The 20,626-nt window shown below is 49.3% G+C and overlaps 1 protein-coding gene across 5 annotated transcripts in view; it reads right to left on the bottom strand.

Annotated features, from left to right (window-relative positions):
- Positions 1-20,626, bottom strand: part of sn (fascin domain-containing protein singed) — a 69,436-nt gene that overhangs the window by 6,236 nt on the left and 42,574 nt on the right. For 3 of the 5 annotated variants that reach the window (XM_077634132.1, XM_077634129.1, XM_077634133.1), the window contains exons 2-5: positions 5,758-5,881; positions 3,829-4,158; positions 2,581-2,810; positions 1,590-1,762 (exon numbers count right to left, since the gene is read on the bottom strand). In XM_077634132.1, the coding sequence (XP_077490258.1) occupies positions 1,590-1,762; positions 2,581-2,810; positions 3,829-4,158; positions 5,758-5,868 (844 nt within the window). In that variant the 5' untranslated portion in view covers positions 5,869-5,881. Of the gene's footprint in view, positions 1-1,589; positions 1,763-2,580; positions 2,811-3,828; positions 4,159-5,757; positions 5,882-9,872; positions 11,052-14,361; positions 14,620-20,626 lie in introns of those variants that run through there. The other 2 variants (XM_077634130.1, XM_077634131.1) reach the window with 2 other exon arrangements.

Genomic DNA, 20,626 nt, shown 5'->3' with positions numbered 1-20,626 from the left:
ATGCTGATAGCTCTAAAAGGCCCATAAATATTTTGGCGTTACAAGGCCAGCCGAGTGCAGTGAACTCTATCAGTGCAGTCGGGTGCATTCACTTTACAAAACTGCACTGTGCTTCATTTAAAATGTAGAAGCCAAGCTGAAGCCGAGCTGTCAGCTCAAGAGTACTCTGTCTTTAAAAGTGTGGTGTATAGCAGTGCAACATATATGCCTTGTGTTCAGCATTCATTGAATTTGTTCAGTGGTACAGCCTCTTAATTATTATTTCCATAATCTATTCTATCTCTAGTTTTATCTTTGCAGAAAGTTATAGTGAGAGCCTTCTTCAATGATTTCCATTCTCCCAATACATGGCAAAAGTATGTCAGCCCGAGTGTCAGACATTTCAAATTAGCAGTGTTGGTGGGTGTGGTAATCCAAGAGGTACCGCAAGGTCAGACTGCAGTGGTTGCATGGAGTTCAAAAGGTCCCTGGGACAGTTATGAACTCCAACAGCAATGACAAGGAATTACACTTGTAACTGCATTATAGCTGACAGTTTTTCCTTAATGAACATACAGCAATGAAGTGAAAGCTTAGTGAGCTGTATATATGAAGCAGGACTATATAATAGGAAACTGTCTAAATTGTGTATGCATGAGTAGACAGCTGCATAACATCACATAAATACTGCATGATGGAGCGTAAGCACCCATGGCTCTTATATCACTGGATACAAGACTCCCATGAAGCAGTCTGTCAGCTGTCTAATAGTCGCGCAATAGCAAGATGGATCAAAGGCTCCCCTTAATGGGACGCTGAGGAGAAATAGATGACCTGTATCGATCATGTATGACATTCTAATAAAAAAGACCAATCTCACTGAAAATGGAGCTTTCATGAGCTCAAAAAGAACAAAAAAATGAAATACAGGTGTCTCACTACACTGCACTATACTACAGTAAGGGTGTCACAAGTTTGAATAGGCTAGCGGGAAGACTTAAATCAATATTCTCACTGATAAATGAGTCTTTGGCTGCCCGACAGATGTCAGTGTAGTCAGACGAAGCCAGGGGATCAACTTTTACTCGGAACAACAATTGCATGCAGTTGTCCTCAGTGTCCCTTTAAATAGTCTAGATGCGCTTGAAGCTTACAATGCCTGTATGTATGTTTTAACAGGACAAAAGTGTGTGGATACGGTAATCCTTCTGGCCATTAGCTGCCGTCAGCATTCTATAGGCTCTGAGGTGCTCAAAGTGCTCTTAAAACACTACTGCACAGAGCTAAGAGAACAGAGCTGCGAGTCAATAAATTTTTGCTGTGGCAGTGGCCACATTTCTTTAGGAAGTTATAGCACAGAAATGCCAGTACGATAACACTTTCTTGTTAATGCGTTTCACTGGAACAGCTGTGTGTGCATTCTCTATTTGCAATGAAATGAAGAGACTCCACCAACATCTGTGCAGAGCTCACTCTGACGGCTCCTCGCTGTCAGCAACATCACGGTCATGTTACCGCGGGATAGTCACCTGATGTGTTACGCCACCGATGACGCCCACACCACCAGTGAGCCACTAACAGCTCCGCTGTAAAAGAGAGGAGAGACTGACCTTGCTTGACGGAGACGTACTTCCCATTGAAGCCCATAAAGGCCGCCTGCGGCACAGAGTCTTCAAGGGAAAACAGCTCATCACGGGTCACAGAGTTTGAGCGGGTGCGCATCACCGCCTTGGAGCCGATGGGGGAAAGATAGCGCAGGTTCATGTCTCGCAAAGCCAAGTACCTGCATACCAGACGTGACAGTGAGCCATTTGAGTGCTGCTGGTGCTGTCGGTACCACCCACAATTTCTGACTGCTCCGCTGCCCCTGCTGACTATCTGCGAAGTTGCATAGGCTGCTTCATTGAGTCTTCTTTTCAACTTCTGTCGTGAGTACACACTTGAAAGGTGTTTAAAGACAACGAAAAATGAAACACTATGTTGCACAACATGCATAAAGCAAACATACCTATAAGAAATGTGCATAGTGTGGTAGATCCATTTTCGTAATTTTCTGAATTTTATTACCACAATTTCCGGTATAGAGTCCACACACAACATAGACTGCAGGGCTCATTTCGGGTTAAAAAAAATGCTTTTTACAACACTGTATGCACCCAGTACATATAGAAGTGCAATCGACAGCAAATGCCATTTAGGGCGATTTTAAATAAAATGTTGCATAATCCGCACCTATGGACAGTCGGAAAACTCCAAAATTTTACCTTTTAAGCATGTACAGCCTATGGGCTGTATACTGAAATTTATAGTAGTTCTAAAATTTAGTTACTTTATTCCTCCTTATTTCTATCATATTTTTATTTAATCGGTTGCGAACAGCAAAATAAAAGACTCATGAGCTTTCCAGAGCATCCAAGACTGCCTTGAAATAGCACTTGCATCAGGAGTTTTCGTATATGCTCCCTGGCCATGCTGGGGTTGCTGTGTAAATCAGGCCCTCATTCCTGGACAGGGCCTACAGCTAATAAGCTCGTTCACATTGTGCCTTTAGGTTTCAGGCATGAATTAGCCAGTACACCCAGCATAAAACTGTGCACCCACCCAGAGTGAAATTCCAGGCTGAAGAGACATTCAGGAGCGCAGTTCTCAATAAGCTTCCCATCGGGGCAGAGGTAACGGTCGTTGCCGGTGTGTACGGCATAGCGACCGTCTCTGAACTCAAGTGTGAACAGAGTGTCCTCTCCCCAGGGCGTTGCGGCATCCACTTGGATCTCGTCTCCAGTGGCTGAAAGGTGGGCGTAACGACGGCGCCCAATGGATCTGATTGTCACCTGTGGGAATAGTACAGGAATGCAGTTAAATTCACAATGATGTTGTGGCACTTTGACATGCGTTCTGCATGTACGATGCATTGCTATTCTCCTAGGTGAGCCTTTAAACCTCGCTGCCAATGCTGGTTCTTTGTATGTTGGTTCTTTTAGTCCTCTGGAACAAACAACAAGTTATGGTACACACCAAAGGTCTACTTGATGTAAAGTTGCCTATTAGTATATTAAACACCAAAAATGTTCTCCACATGACATTGTTCCAGCCGTGGCTGTTATATATTTGTTGCTAGACTCAACAAGTCTTGATGAACATGTTGCTAAGCGCTCGTTTCTGCAGCTTAACCATTGACAGAAATAATCCTAGGCAACCCTGCTTTAGGCAACCAAGCAAATAAGTACCTTGAAGGCTATTTATATGGCAGCCAAATTTTCCAGTTTGATTTGTGTAAAGATCAGTACACCATGTAACTACCAGAAAACGTTAGCGTAAAAACTTTGTGCTTTGTAGTGAGTGCTATTAATGTCCAGTTTGGAATGCCTCAAATATAGTGTTGATGTTGCAGTTCGGGTGTGTGGGACTTGGCCGTAACAAATTTGTGTGCAGATGCGCATCTATAACTGTGCTCACTCAACGAACAGCATTTCACACTGCTACTCAACCCTGGAGAAAAAGTCAAAAGTAGACGGGTAGCAATGCCCACAATGACTATACCTGAAGATGTTAAATAAAAGCTTTTCACACAGGTCTTCAAACAGAGAGCAACAGCAAGACTGATGACTGAGTATCTCCAGCTACCTCTGCATGTGTTAATTCCAATTCAATGCGTAAAAGGTGACAATTTGCACCACGAATTACGTGAGAAATGCACAGGGTCGGTTGACTTTTAGGTCACCAGATACCGTCAGCGTGCCAGTGGCTCCGAACAACGCTGCTCCGAGCAACTTTATACACGGTCGCGTGGGGTTTGCACATTCCCGCTCTCTTGCCCCATAATATGAAAAGCAAAATCACTGTGGCTACCTGTGGTCTGGCAGCAAGGTGCACAGTCCAGAGCTCGGCGGGGCCGGGTGCCTTAGCAACGCAGACCAGCTGGTCAGAAGAGGCACCCAGGAAGTAGCCGCGGTTGGTGTTGCGCAGGGCCCACTGGCCCTTGGCATCCGCGGACACGGTGATCTGGAAGATGGCTCCCGCCCCGGCCTCCTCGGCGTCGCAGGTGACGTTGCCGAACTGGTCCACGGCCAGGTAGCGGCCCAGGTGCGAGCGAAGGCGCACCGCCTCTTCCCCGGCATCGCAGCAGGGCTCCAGAGACCATAGCTGCTTTTTCTTGAGGGCAGCTCCGTTGGCGTTCACCTGCAATGATGGGTCACGACAGTGAGAGTCTTGAAAACTATGCATACACTGCTTTTCATGATGGCAGCGAAGCAGTGGCTTAGCCAAAAAATTTGTTCGGAGTGGGGGCTTCGGATGAACAATGGAAGGCGAGGGGTGGCACTATTGGTTGCAATAATTGAAATTAAAAAATAATTTCTCTAAGCATACTTCTTGTGAGGGGACACAACAAAAAATGCTGCGATATACAGCTCAATGTCCATTGTGCCCACAGCATATCACGAAAACACTGCAGGAACGAGGCACATACAAAAGTCAATACTGAGAACAAATTCAACAATTAAGCAGCACGTATGAACATGATGTCTCAGTTGATTGCACTGTTAAAGTGAATAAAGAAATGAAACTGGGGATCTCCAGGGAGTGTTTTCGAGCACAGCATTTTTGTCTTGATAATATAGAAATATATGTCACACTGCTGAACCTCGTTATAACGAAGTCGACGGGGCCCGGCGATTACATTTATAGCTGTAGCTTCGATGTAACCCAAGTTGACTGGGCTTCCAAGGGGAATCATCAAACATTCATTATATACATTAATTCGTTATAACGAGGTTCGACTCTATAAAATATATAAAAATACAATCTGTTCATTCTATCAGATCAACTAGACCAGCATCACATGCTTTTGGTATGTTTAGAGTGTACACTATCACAAGCTTCTGAACTTCACATTTTTTCGGACTGCACAGATAAATCACTACCTATGCACTCTAAACACGAATTAGCCTATGTTGAAGTAAAATGAGAGTAAGCTGTCATCTAGCACACTAACTCTGAGGGAACGGGGTATGCTTAGATCACTAAATATGCGCAATATGCTCACTGTTGGCAACGCCGGTATGTTCCCACTGCAAAGCATAGTAACAGCTGATGCAGTTAGCAATCGGATGAGGCTCTTAAATGCGGCACCAGAGATGTTGAGGCTAGCAAGTAGGGGAGATTGAGAGGTCGGTTGAAATCTTCATAACCGATAGAACTTCTCAAGCTCTGTAGAGGGAATTCGTTTCCATTGCAAACCGTGTGTATTGCGTATCTTTAGTGATGGAAATCTACCCCAGGGCTTGGACAAATAGCGTGCCCCTAAAAGGAATGCGCTAGAGATAGCTTACTCCCTTTTTGCTCCCGTATAGCCTAATTTGTTTGCAGTGTGCATATTGACTTTTGCGCGGCCCTCTGATACTGAGCTTGGTCCGTGATCTTCTATCCAATCTAATCCAATAAATCATCCCAGGAAGTGATCAATGTGGAAAGAACATGGAAAAACCTGGCAGTTGACTGCAGTTAAAATTTCTAAATTTTGTGACGTTCAGATGTTGTCAAGCAGTACCTGACATCCACGCTCTTCCACACTGCTCAAGTGTTGGAGGGATTACAGTCTTCCTTGGCCCTGATTGGACGAGAGAGCCCTACATTTTACAGTGCTGCAAATGACTTGTGAGATTAAGTATATTACGTCTTGCACATGCATGTCCGAGAGTGCCCCGAGGCTGTCATCTTTAAACCTTTATACAATATGCACCACAACACCGGTATTGAACGGAGCATTGGATGCCTTGCCTTGAAGCCAAAGGTCTCAGCGGTGAGGTACTTGTGGGCGCCGTTGAGCAGACCCACACTCCAGGTGAGCGAACTGGTCACCGCCTCCCCACAGCCATTCCCGTTCATCATCTTGGCTAGGCTCCTGCACAGAACAAAAAAAAAGGGCCGTTGCATGCGTGAGTTCCACGTTCACATGTGTACTTGCGCCCGCTGAACCAATCTGGCGACTTTTATACATCAAATAAACACTAGGGTGGTCAAGTCTAGAGCAAAGACAGAGGCGCTCCGTGAGGTCCCGACACGAAAATGCAGCTTTGTCAGCTAGAAATTAGATTCATAACCTTATATTCAGCAGCAAAATGCCTTGGTTATAGGCCATGTAAAAACGTTCAAAGAGCTAGTTCTTCTCCAGGATGTACGAATGGGCAGTAGGCCCGCCTCCACGAAAGCAGCCACTGAAGGCCCACATACGGGCCATGCGTGCCTATCTTATTCAAACGACTACACGGGATGCATTCTCGGGAACGCCTATTCCTCAGTGCACCTAAATTGTGTACTGCTCGGCCGACCGGCGAGTTTTCAACGACGATGTACTGTGACACTATTTGCCCGAGACGCGGCTGTTCCTGTAAAAGGTCACACGTATGGGTTAAAACTGTATTAGTGCAAAAAGCTTTGTTGCTTAAAGAAGAAATGGCATCTTTTTACCATCAATAGGTGAGGATGTGACAACAATGCATGACGCAGTGCAGTATTTCCACTTTACTTTTCACATTATTTTCACATCACTGTGACAACGCTGTGACGCCACAAGATGCGGCTGTAGGCGGGTGCTACACCTTGACGCATGTGTGCGATTGGTTGCATCAAACATTACACGAAGTCATGAAGTCATTTGATGTTTTGTTACTCTTTTACAGCGGTTTCCCCAGAAAATGTAATTCGGGGGAGTGTCTAAATTTCTAGGGGGGGGTCGGGGGGGGGGGGGGGGGGAGGAGTAGTAGTAGTCATTTTTAGCTTTATTTGTGCCATTGATACGTCACGTAGGACTACCAGCGTCTATTACCCCAACACTCATGACAAAAATGACAAACAACTTTCCTGGTAGAGCTTGTAGCAATAAAAATTCTGGAAGCTAACCTAACCTAACCCCAATGAAATGATCGAAACGCGAACACAAATATATAACTGCCCTAAAGGTAACGCAACAGCGGCTCGTCATCACTTCCAGAGAGCACCTTCAGACTTAAAATCGGCTGCGCTGATATTTGATTTCCAACTAAGGTAGCCTCAATTTTTCTGCTCTTGTATCGTCGACCTGTTCAAACTTCATATGTCGCTGATGGAACAACTACACTACCTCACAGCCACACGGGCGCCACTCCTATCTTTCGACACAAGGTCATAAGCTCCACGTAATCTAGAATAGCCAGTCCTCGCAATAAGAGTGGTACACGCAATCAGAATTGATTATTTTTTTATGGTGCGAGGGCATGTGTGGTCAGAGCCCCCCAGGGACGTATCCAAGGGGGGGGGGGGGGGGGGGGGGGGGGCCTATGGGGCCCGCCCCTTCTGGATAGAATGCGATGGCTAAACTCTGCCACGGTGATCAAGTAGCGTGATTCACCTTTTTACTCGAAGGATTGCTGCGGAGTGCGTATGTTCATCAACCGCTTACACATCGACATCGCGCTCTACTATTGAAAAAAATAACAAATATGGTGTTTGCGTTTCAATCCGGTCAGGTAGTATAAAGCTGCAAAACTACCTTTTCTCGAAAATCAGCCGCTGGAACGCCGTTCATTGACTCAATTGTCAGAACTCCCGACTCGTACACGGCGCGCGCTTTACCGCCGCACACGTAAACAGCGCAGTGAAGTACGCTTGCCGTGAGGAGGACGGAACGCAAGGGAGGAAACCGCCGCAGTCTATAGAACCATTAATGGCCACAGGGGCGTTCGGGTACATAAGCGAAACCAAGTGCGGCCATTCGATATCACTTATTTCGGTACGGCTGTAAATCTCTCGAACAGTATACCAGGCGCAGTGCTAAGTGCGGCAGCGCAATGTGTAGCGGTAGTAAGCCGTCGGTACGACGGGAACACGTCAAAAAGATTTCTTTACAAAGCAATTAAGGAAGCAGTGGAGAGATGAAGGGATAGAAGCCACCGGGGACAACATCCCCTTCAGGGAAATTGAAACGGCCCCTCTCCACGTTGCGTCATCACCATCCCAATCATCATCATTACAATCCAAGGGAAGCCATCTTCAGGGCAAGGGCTTCTTTCTCCCAGTTTACGCCTGTTCTGTACCAACCGCAGATTTCCCCAGCTCCTCTATCAATGTCGCTCGGTTTACGTTTCCCTGGCAGTTTATCCAGAGCTATATATCACTCGCTCCAGGAAGCTACTCAAATGACTTAACCGTGACAAGCCTGGACTCATGCTTAAAAAATGCTCGCGGAGTAACCGTCGTCTGGCCGGTCTTGACTGCGGCTGTGGGGCGATACCGAATTCTCTTCCGAAGTGGTACGGTATACTATGCGCTTTAACGTCCCAAAGCGACATATGTGACGAGCTATATGAGGAACGCCGAAGTGAAAGGCTCCCGATATGGACCACCAGGGGAGGGGGGGGCGGGGGCGTGCACTGACGTCGCACAGCACACAGCGTCTTTGAACTTTCCGATGGTGTTCTGAGACTAGTCAGGATGGGTAAAATGATGAGTATAAACGGGGTCCTTGCTCTACGATATCTACACCCCACGAAAATTGGGGTGGATTGGGAGGCGACGGTAACCGAGATCCATGTCACCCCAGCCAGGACCGTTAATTACTGTTGCTCAACAGAGAACAAGTGTGCAGAGAGTAATAATAATAATAATAATTGGTTTTGGGGGAAAGGAAATGGCGCAGTATCTGTCTCATATATCGTTGGACACCTGAACCGCGCCGTAAGGGAAGGGATAAAGGAGGGAGTGAAAGAATAAAGGAAGAAGAGGTGCCGTAGTGGAGGGCTCCGGAATAATTTCGACCACCTGGGGATCTTTAACGTGCACTGACATCGCACAGCACACGGGCGCCTTAGCATTTTTCCTCCATAAAAACGGAGCCGCCGCGGTCGGGTTCGAACCCGGAAATTCCGGATCAGTCGTCGAGCGCCCTAACCACTGAGCCACCGCGGCGGGGCGTGCAAAGAGCCCGATACCCGTTTTTTGAAGCGTCGCGTAGTATCGCTTACAAGAACTTGTCCGACATAGCATGACGACAACGAAATGAAAAAAAAACAAATAGAGGAAACACATAAGGTATGACGCGACAGCGTAGTGGGTTAATTCCCATATCTCCAGAAGGTCATTTTCTATTGTACATTCATTGATCCCTGGTAGTCCTCATCACCCTCCTGGTGCAGCGGTTAAGCGATGCGCCACTGCCCTGCGATGGAAGGTGCTGCCACCGGTGGGCCTTGTGTAGCCCCGGTTGCTCTTCCCGAGCGACCAATCATCTGTTTAACTGCCATCTGCCACGGTGGACAGTTTTCCCACTATCGGTGGGCAGGTTGTGATGACACCGCAAGGTCACGTGACATAGGTTGCCCACCTGGCTCCTAAGTTGCTCTCGGCACCACCTGCCATAATCATGCTGGCATTTTTCGCTCACAGCGCCGTGCAGCAGGATTTTCTGGACAACGGGACCTTTAACGCTGTCGCGTTAAAAGGCGATTTTAAACGGCGTAAGCTGGCTGGAAGGTGTTATCTCCGGCGTGGAGTTCACGAAGGGAAAGCAACCACTGCCCAGGTCAGGAAGAACTTCGAAATTTATGTAAATCAGGTAAAAAAAACTGGTCAGTCTAACTAGAATTTCCGCGTTCTTAAAAAGAGCCCAAAGTAACCTCACTCCTACCCACTGGCTACTTTAAAATCGGCAGCAAAATGACAAACGTATTTCGCTGCCACCTATGCAGATTAGCGCTGGGTTTCGTGGTTCGTATATAGGCAGCGCACCAACGTTAGTTAAGTAAACTGCAAGGGCTCGTCTCAAAGAACGCCCTATAGGAACTGACACTAGTAATAGAAGTAATAGTAATAGAAGACTTTAACGAAAGGCAAAAAGGGCAAACAGCGCACAACATCACCTGGTTTCTAGAAGCATGGCTGCGACTGGAAATGCTAGCAGAGCCAGGGCGAAACACGGTCGTCCAGGAACCCCGACGTAACGCAAGCCTCTCGACGCTCCAAGGAACCACTTCGACGGTCAGGTATCCTCGTCGCCTTGCCTAGGCGTTCCCAGAGCGACCGCAAATACTCGGTTCCGAAGACGCTCGCGATACAGACCGAACAAAACCGGGCGGGCTCGCGGCTTGCTCGAACGACCAGCGGTATTCTCGAAGGACGTGGGAATTTGGGATGCAGCACGCACTGTCGCCTTCAATGCTTCACAAACACAATCGCCTCAGGAGGAGGAAACCACAGCTGTCTCGGCGAGCCCAGAGTCTTCAAATTCCGGAAGGTCGGGTATGCGGAGGTGTCGTAAGAACCGGCGAAGACGTTGCATAAGTTCCGTAAGTGGCGAGCGGACAAGTCGAAGATCCTCAGACCACGTTGGTGCCGTTGCAGAAGGCGTTCACGGAAAACCCACGACTGCCGAAGGACTCGGTAATACCTACAGAGCTGAACTGGTGAACGATGCCAGAGAAGTAGACAGGAGCTTGGCAGGTATTAACGTATAGTGTTCACGGGCAGCAGCTGAGGAGCATCTTGCCGGGACGACTAGCAGCAGCGGACTGAAGGGTCGTGCACCAAGCGTCCACGCCGGGAGTGCAGTGCTCGCAAACTGGGCACGTCGCCTTCTTGTGGCCACCGGGGGGGGCGAGCCGGCGCTGAAGAAGCCATTGGGGCCAACGCGCACCGCCCGCTAACCTAGATGCGGCGGCGGTCGCCGTCGCATGCATCATGAAGCCCGCCCTCCCAGCCGGGCACAGAGAAGGGTAAGGTACCCGCTCGCTTCTTCTACTGCTGTTGTTTCTCGGCGGTCACCCTCGCTTGGTGCTTCTGCATGCCTCGTCTGGCACAGACGCGAGGAGGAAAGGAACCGTGAGGCGGCGCTGGCCCTAGAGTGTGTGTGTGTACGGACCGGTCATCCGGAACCATGCACTCCTCCTGGACGCCGTCTGCTGCGAGCCATCGGGACGAGTCGGGGAACGCCGCGCGCCTTTGAAGTGCGAGCGTGTCGGTCGGCGTGTGGGAGCGGTGCTGGTGGTAACTAGTGGAAGGGCAGCGGCGCCTAGTAGCACGTGGCTTGTTTGCCGAGCGGCCTGGAAGAGGTAGAGGCCAGTCACCCCTCGGATGGGGAGCAATGCCACGCGCGCCGGCCGTGCGTAGGGCGCTCCGCTGTTTTAGCAAGCAAGGAAGGCTGGAGAGGCTGTTTTCCTTGGGGGTGTTGCGAAAAATTGCACGCGTCGGAGGAGACGGTTGGTTTTATAACAATACTGTAACACTATCCTTCCCCACGCCCCCGTCCTAACACACGTAAGAGAGAATGTTCTACTGTAGCGATCACACTCCAGTAACGCGTGTCACTCGGTGTACTGCTAGTGTGGTCAGAGTGACCCGAACAAATAACCGTTTTGTGACAGCTGTGTCTGCTGGTTCACTCCAGTCGATACGTGGATAGATGTTGTAGTGGTTGTTGCGTTGTGTTTTATGGCACATAGTCAGCTAAGGCCATCATGTGCCAAGCACTAGTTATAGGAAAAGTTTTTTGCTGAATTTTATGTAAATGTGAAAAATGATCGGTGGTGTGGAGGGCCTAGATCGTCAGTACTACCTAGTGATCACACAGAAAAGGAATTTTAGAAATTGCTACAAGTAATAGATTTAAAGACAGTTGGGTAACCCCAGCAGCTATCCTTGGCTGGGCAAAGATCTCGAGGCTCCCAACGAACCAAATAACGACCTCAGCCTTCTTCTCAGGAACGAGAGAGTGGCTGAGGTCTACCAAAAAAAAATTAACAAAGCAGTCTGCAAGAATTTAGTTTCTCGAGAAATCCTGCTTCTCTTAAAAAGTTAAGAACGCAAGACGTGATACGTGGATCGAACCGACCCACTCCACAAAAAAACGATATCTGGAGGTGCGCAACCTGGTGAATATTCATAACACCCTCATTCATACGCTGATGTCATCGTGGCTGCCATATTGATGAACAAGGAGTACATCCCTTACAGAAATTTCTTTACACAATCTATAGATTGTCCATAGACTTTTCTCTATAAAGTCTATATACTATAAACAAACCCTGGAAAACAGTCTATAGTCAATACAAATCCTATAGACAATCTATAGATTTATGGCCATACACTTTTAGTAGACTTGTCTGTAAACAGTCTATAGGCTATGAACAAAAAGAAATGTACGTAGGAAGGCAATATAGTCTATATACTGTCTACAGACAATTTTTACAAGGGACAAGGCGAAAAGCAGCGCGTTACTCTACTCCACCAATACTGTGGAGAGCTGTCAAACTTGGCGTGGCTGACGTGACGCGTAAGCTACGTGTGCAACACGCAAAAATGCTCTAAAACATTGGTTATCACCACTAGTTAATACCTTAGGGTAAAGTTTGGCGTCAATGAACGAGTCCGATGAGCCCGGAGGACTTTATTTTAAGGGCTACAAAAAAAAAAAAACAGGCCGGAAGACGAAGTTAAGACGTCGGGGCGAGGCGTTTCGTCCTGTAGATCCCCTTCGTGTTCCATACTGTTTATTGGCGCCTTTAATTCAAGGATGAACAGCCAGCCAGCCCATCAGTAAGTTCTATTGACCGGTAGTCTATGTACGCTATCAACTGGTAGTCTATGTACGCTATCAACCGGTAGTCTATGTACGCTATCAACCGGTAGTCTATGTACGCTATCAACTGGTAGTCTATGTACGCTATCAACCGGTAGTCTATGTACGCTATCAACCGGTAGTCTATGTACGCTATCAACTGGTAGTCTGTGTATGCTAACAACTAGCAGTCAGTGTATGCCTTTAAGGTGCACTGATAGTCACTCGTGTGTTGTGCGATGTCAGTGCACGTTAAAGATCCCCGGGTGGTCGAAATTATTCCGTACTCCTCCACTACGGCACCTCTTTCTTCCTTTCTTTTTTCACTCCCTCCTTTATCCCTTCCCTTACGGCGTGGTTCAGGTGTCCAACGATATATGAGACAGACACTTCGCCATTTCCTTTCCCCCAAAACCCAATTACTATTACTATGTATGCTAACCACTGAAAGTCTACGCTAACCACTGAAAGCAGATGCTAACCCGCGGCAGTCTAAGACAGTGATCTTTGTTTCGCAAAGATCACCGCGCGCAGAAAGCCTTTGGCTTCCCATAACGCCACGTGCGCACAGTGTACCGCCCAAAAGGTAACACACCCCCTGAAAGACAGCCATTGTTTGCAATCTTCGCTGAAAGAAAAAAAAAAGTGCAGTACGGCCGACACAACTGGGAAAGCTAGGCAACGACAGGCCGCGCAGCGGTAATATGCGGTCAAAAAAGGGTCCCACTTGCAAAACCCGAACGCACCGTCGACTAGTTCCTTTCAGACGTCCGGTCCTTTCATGCCCCCCCCCCCCCCCCTTTCGACACACGCGCAATCGAAGTGGTGCGCACGTGCTACGCCGAACGGAACGGGTCGCTCTGCAAGACAGAAGAGGGAGAGCCCGCGATCCGGAACTGTCGAAAAAGAGACCGCTTATTGCGCCACCCCTCGGTCAAAGAAGGCGGGGAGCGGAGCGTGTCAGCCGGCCGCACAAAGAAGACCGCCCCCCCACCCCTTCCCCCTCCTCCTTTGCGGCCGTGCTCTATCTGTGAAGCCAGTGTTGCGGCACCGAGACGAGACACCAGCCTCCAGGACGACGACTGACAGAGCACCGGCCACGTTTGTCACCCAACAACAATGGACAATGGGGCGAACCGAAGGCCGCACGCGCATGACTGGGAGATTAGCGCCGCCTCCCAACAACCACACGCTGGTCACATAATCCGCTGGACCCGGCCTCGTTTAAAACGCGGCTAACCAAAGTGGAGCGACGGTTGCTTTGTGGCATCGGCATTAATTTGACAGGAAACTCCCGGTCTAGTAGCTTTGCTATACGACTATACACTGAACCACTAAACTACGTCTATACACTGAAACACTGGTTCAGACAAAAAAAATCAATAGCTATATACACTGGTTTGCGGTCCAGATAAATGACGAATGAGCGACGGACACGTCTTTTCCAAAAGCAGACGACGTCAGGACCGGTATGGAGGACGTGGGCTACGATAGCGTTTTCTTTTATTTCTTTTTTTCAGCACATGCCGTCGGGTTCCATCCGATCGCCATCTCAAGATACCCGCGGAAAGCCTTGGGGGGCTATGTGCAAAAGTCGTCGCAGAAGAATGCGATATTGAAACTCTCTCTCACCCTCCCCAGCTATGTCCCAAATAGGGGCGCTGAAAGGAAGCAGATTGCACGTCGATATTTGATACGCCGATTCTCAACCGATTCCCTCTTTCTCTAGAGAGAGAACGATAGAAGTGAAGCGCAGAATGGAGCGGGTGAAGGCAGACGTGCACGAGAAACCGTACCATTTGCTGCGACGTCCGTAGCTCCAGGGGATTCCGTCCATTCCGATGCTGAAGCAGCGTGGTATAAGCTGGACAGTGCCGGACAAGCCACCACACAGGCGATCTCGCGACAGGCTCACTTCGGGTTAGCTACACATGCACACGACAACGAGCATACAATTGGGATTATCCGCAGGAGCAACTCGAGGCCCTGCGCACCCGAGATGACCGCTGCCGCGCTGGACAACCACGTGTCGTAGCACGATCGCGGATTCCTTCGCGTGGCCGCCGCTTTCGCTGGTCGGAGAGGCGGCGCTGCTCGAAGAGCACCCAAGGCCAAGGATAAACCGCGGAGCCGCATTGCATCTCCTCTCCATCTTGAAAGCGGCCCAGACGACACCACCACAAAAGGCGCCGAGGAATCCGAGCGACCCGTGCCACCAGGAAGGCAACCGCCGTGTATAAGGAAGGAGAGGGGCTTTCAAGAAACGGGTCCGGCGCGTCGCGATTATATTGCTCGCTCGCTCGGATTTTTTTTTTTTTTCAATGACGGAAGATATGGACGATGGCCAGCTGTAACGGGGACATACATTCCTGGCTTTCGAAAGCACGTGGTATATATAGTATGAAACACGGCGATGGAGGGAGGCTGTGAAGTTATTTTAACTATACGAGCTGAACGCACACGCCAGTTTCTGTATGTAGTGACTATCGAAAAACCGCGGCTGGTTATCAAAGCGGCCACCCCGACAAGTGGCCACCCCGACAAGTGGCCACCCAGACAAGTGGCCACCCAGACAAGTGGCCACCCCGACAAAGTGGCCATCCCGGCAAACTGGCCACCCCGGCAAACTGGCCACCCCGACAAAGCGGACACCCCGACAAAGCGGACACCCCGGCAAACTGGCCACCCCGGCAAACTGGCCACCCCGGCAAACTGGCCACCCCGGCAAACTGGCCACCCCGGCAAACTGGCCACCCCAGGCAAACTGGCCACCCAGCAAAGTGGTAGTTCCAGCTGGAAGCGAGGTGTCCAGTTAGACGCACCTGTTGTAAGCACGAGATGGTACGGACTACTGCGGTCAATGGAGCGTGGCCAGACACGGACACCGAATTAAATCCCTGCTGGCCCGTCAACCTCCTTCCATGCACAGCTCGTTTCAGCGATTATGGTCCTCTGCGGTCAGGTTACGTGACTCTGAGGCGAATAATTGCCAATGATGGCGGGCAAGCAAGGCACGCTACCCAGCACTGAGTAATGAGCGAGGGCAGTTTCTTTAAAAAGGCATCATCGTCTCCATCGGCCTGGTTGAGCCATTTAGTACAAAACACGGCACTGCCGGAAACTAAAACGAGGTAAAAAAAAAAGCGTTTGACTTGAACTGGTCGGTTATTTGCGCAGATGCTCCGATTCTGGGTGTGTTATTACTGAAACTCCAAGTTTGGAAACTGCGCGCGTTCTGGTTGTCATTTAAAGAAGGACATGAAAATTTAATAACACCTGCGGCAATGCGCTTTGTGCTGTTTTCTTAGAGTTATTGAAAGAAAAGACGCGAACAGACTTCAAATAACTTGCGAGTCGTCTATAGCGGGCGGCTGCAAAAAAATGCAGTCGCAGCTGTCCCTAAGTGCTTTTGCGACCACTCCGCAACTGTAATCGGCCCTGGCAGACAGGGGACGTTTATAGCGTCCCTAATGCCCGTTTTTAAACACCGGATTGCGGCCTCAGTTTGTCCGTATTTATTTTCCCGACGACCCGATTGTACGCCTCTGGGGATCGTGCTGATACGGGCATTCCGACCCCCCCCCCCCCCCCCCCACCGCTCCCCGCCAAAGAAAAGAAAATGATTTATCCACAACACGCCGTGGGCGATATATAGAGCAGTTATTTTCCCGCCGCCGCCGTCGAATGTTGGACAAAGCCGCGCCATTGATTTGAGACAAAGCAGGCAACGATTTCGGCGAGAGATTGCGGGGCGCGAACGAGCTTGCCGCTTACGGATACATGAATCTTAAATCTGGCCCCGATATTAATGCGAGACGCAGTAAATATGCAAAAGGTGGCGGCCGGCAGCTGCAAAAATCACCGGACTGGAAAAAAGAAAAGAAGCGACTCGATCCGCTAAACAGAGCGTATAGAAAGGATTAAAAACTGCGTACGTGTCCGCTAAACTAGCTCGCACCTGGAACATTCAGACTGAAGCTTATTTAGATCTATGTGGTACCAAGGACGTCACTTTGTCGTTCACGCTAAATGCCCCCTCGAGAGAAATAAAAGGAGAAACAGAATTAAACGAAGAAAGAAGGAAGGGTATATAGTCCGTTCTTGAATGAAAAATAAAGAACTGCACATGGACTGACAGATGAACCCTATCCCGACATGAACGCTAGAGTAACAGAGTCACTGCCTCGATTATATCAACATTTATTTTTATTTATTTATTTATTTCAGTTACCCTCTTGGTACAGAACGGTTATAGAGGGCAGTGATACAGTACAAAACAACAACAACAAAAAAAGAAGAAAGGAACAGGCAAATTGTAATACAGGATTAAACTGGGGATTAATCTCCTTTGAAAAGCACACGGTAACACGGGGTAACAGTACTAACATCGCATGGGAAACATAGCTTCGAGCATATATGTAGGCTGCTATTTCGCTTTCCTTACGCGGTCACACTAAAGAACTCATTGGTCTTTAACCCAGTGCTGCAGCAGGCAGATAGGCACTCCTCACCCAGAGTGACAAGGTGTGTAATGAAGGAAATGTACAAAAAAAAAGCAGGGATATCAACCTGAGCTGCTCTGGCCACCTTTCCATTGTGCACGGGGGGGGGGGGGGGGGGGGGGGGGTTAAAAAGAAAATGGGTTGTGTTGGGTGGCATATTTGTAAACAGAGTTGGAATAAAGACAACTAGTTGCCAGCATTTCATGAAAGACCAATTGTCAGGTCCTCAGCCAACGGCCCTTTATCAAGGAGTATCAAGGCAGCCGGCATACAGGATTAGTAAGGAGTTTATTAGCACGAGGGCGACTTGGCCACAGAGCGCCAAATCATATAGAATGAAAGCACAAAGTATGGTGCAGACCGTTCCGGGAACCAGGCACAAATGCAATTACGAGTGTTCTAACGTCGATTAATATACAGGTACCACCACTTAGAGTCCACGTCTAGTCTTGGTCGGTGAGGCCGCGTTGGATATGCCGCGCGGACAGTAAATGCCGCCGGTATGTGCGCCCCATCCCATGTGCTGAGTGTGCTCAGCGAGACACTCTTCAGTACCCAGCGAGGCACTTCACTACCCAGCGAGGCACTTCACTACCCAGCGAGGCACTTCACTACCCAGCGAGGCACTTCACTACCCAGCGCAGCACTTTTCACCACCAGCGCAGCACTTTTCACCACCAGCGCAGCACTTTTCACCACCAGCGCAGCACTTCTGCGCCCAGTCCGGTACGTCCCGGGAACTGTCGGACACGTTTTAGCATAACAGGTCAGGGCCGAAGTATATGTATAACGGTCCTACCCGAATTCCAATTCTTCTCGACCCCTCCCTTCCTGGCGACGCCCCCGGTAACGCCAGGATCTGCCGGTAGGAGCAGTGGATGTCAACAACAGAGCCGAACCGAGGGAACAGAATCGTTTTCCATTATATTTATACACAGCCGCCGCGGTGGCTCAGTGGTTATGGCGCTCGGCTGCTAGCTGGCCCGAAAGACGCGGGCTCGATCCCGCCCGCGGCGGTGAAATTTCGATGCAGGCGAAATTCTAGAGGCCCGTGTACTGTGCGATGTCAGTGCACGTTAAAGAACCCCAGGTGGTCGAAATTTCCGGAGCCCTTCACTACGGCGTCTCTCATAGCCTGAGTCGCTTTGGGACGTTAAACCCCCATAAACCATATATTTATACACACACCAGCCGCCTGTCATAAGCATCGGTTCCTGCCGTCACAACGAAACTGCGAAAATGACTCTATGACAATCTATGACAAAGTCCGAGCGAATAAAAGGCCGATACATATACAGAGACCGCAGAGATATGTCAGTGCACGTTAAAGAACCCCAGGTGGTCGAAATTTCCGGAGCCCTTCACTACGGCGTCTCTCATAGCCTGAGTCGCTTTGGGACGTTAAACCCCCATAAACCATATATTTATACACACACCAGCCGCCTGTCATAAGCATCGGTTCCTACCGTCACAACGAAACTTTGCGAAAATGACTCTATGACAATCTATGACAAAGTCCGAGCGAACAAAAAGCCGATACATATACAGAGACCGCGGAGATATGGCTGGCCTGAGCCCCGAGGGCTAGACAGGGGGAGCGTTTTCTTTTCCTTTAAGAATCGCGTGAACACATACGCGGTTGGAAAGAAAAAGCAGCGCTCCGCGCGCCCCCTGCTAAAAACAGAAGCGCCACCGTGTGCGTGCGTGTGTGTGCACGCCTCGTTGATATTGCGGCCACCTCGTTCGACGCGATTTTACGAATCCTCGCAACGTGGTCTGAATTTCTATAGCGCGAACCCCGCAGCTACGAATGCTGTTGGAAGACGCGGCGATAAGCTCGCACAAAAGGGGCGCCTGCATTGGCGATTTCGCCGTCGCGAATGCAGGAAGCCGTGGCAAGCACGAGGCGAGCGCGTCCGGCTCGTGAGCAGTTCCGTGCAGAACAGGGGTACTGCAGCCTTGGTTCAATAACGTGTGTCACTGACTGGCGCAACGTCCGTGTCTGGCTTTCAGGGCGTCGTTGTTCTGGGAGCTAACAGCGCAGCTTCCAATCGAGACCCGATAGCGTTGAGCGAAATGAGAAACAACAGATTGAAACCAGTCGTGAGAACTGCAAACACTGCGACACTCGTATAGTATCGGCAATACTTTTTCTTAATAGAATTTGGCCCCGCCGCGGTGGCTCAGTGGTTAGGGCGCTCGACTACTGATCCGGAGTTCCCGGGTTCGAACCCGACCGCGGCGGCTGCGTTTTCATGGAGGAAAAACGCTAAGGCGCCCGTGTGCTGTGCGATGTCAGTGCACGTTAAAGATCCCCAGGTGGTCGAAATTATTCCGGAGCCCTCCACTACGGCACCTCTTCTTCCTTTCTTCTTTCACTCCCTCCTTTACCCTTCCCTTACGGCGCGGTTCGGGTGTCCAACGATATATGAGACAGATACTGCGCCATTTCCTTTCCCCAAAAACCAATTATATTATTGAAACCAGTCGTGAGAACTGCAAACACTGCGACACTCGTATTGTATCGGCAATACTTTTTCTTAAGAGAATTTGCTCATGGTGACAGGTTGTGTCTTCTGTGTTTTACCATTCTTTCATACGCTGCGTTTTTTTTTAATTGGTTCTGCGGGAAAAGAAATTGCGCAGTATCTGTCTCATATATCGTTGGACACCTGAACCGCGCCGTAAGGGAAGGGATAAGAGAAGGAGTGAAAGAAGAGAGGAAGAAGGAGGTGCCGTAGTGGAGGGCTCCGGAATAATTTCGACCACCTGGGGATCTTTAACGTGCACTGACATCGCACAGCACACGGGCGCCTTAGCGTTTTGCCTCCATAAAAACGCAGCCGCCGCGGTCGGGTTCGAGCCCGGGATCTCCGGATCAGTAGTCGAGCGCCCTAACCACTGAGCCACCGCGGCGGGTCTTACGCTGCGCAACTCGCCGTTTTTAAACACGAGTTATTTTTGAAGGTGGCAATATCACAGTTTAGTCTCAAAATTTTATTTTCTGGGGGGGGGGGGGGGGGGTATTTCGAACTTACAGTGACGGGGCTGCAGGAACTGCCTGCAAGCAACTAGGCGTCGTTGTCTCAGCTGCATAGTCTCACAACGGACATCATGATGAAGCTATGATACGTAATGAGCCGTGCGCCGGCTAACCCGATGTCATGACTTCAAGTCTGTGGATACAGGCCTTTGATAAAAGTCTTCATAAGAGTACAAAAATAATGCGTTTCACGTTCTATAGCACTCCAAACATCTCAGAGTTCAGAGGAATTCTTGTCCTCACACCTTCGGAGTTTAGGACTTTAGCTGTTACAAGAGCTCCACAACAGCCTGGCTTAGAGCTTTGACAAGGGCGGAACTTTTTCTACCTAACGTGACTATAATAGAAGAATCGCACAAGAGCTTGTCGAAGCCATTCCACGTACCTAACTTTGACCGTCCCTTCCAGTCACCCGCGGTACATCAGTGGAGCGGGAGAGGTTGTTCTTAACAACCTCACACTTAATTCTGTCCCTTCCAGTGTACCTTGGCTCAAGCCATTTGCGGCGAAGTATAC

Source organism: Amblyomma americanum, chromosome 8, assembly GCF_052857255.1.
Source record: "Amblyomma americanum isolate KBUSLIRL-KWMA chromosome 8, ASM5285725v1, whole genome shotgun sequence".
Classification (NCBI taxonomy): domain Eukaryota; kingdom Metazoa; phylum Arthropoda; class Arachnida; order Ixodida; family Ixodidae; genus Amblyomma; species Amblyomma americanum.
Note: the sequence above shows the minus strand (reverse complement) of the source record. Positions and strands in the feature narration are given on the sequence as shown.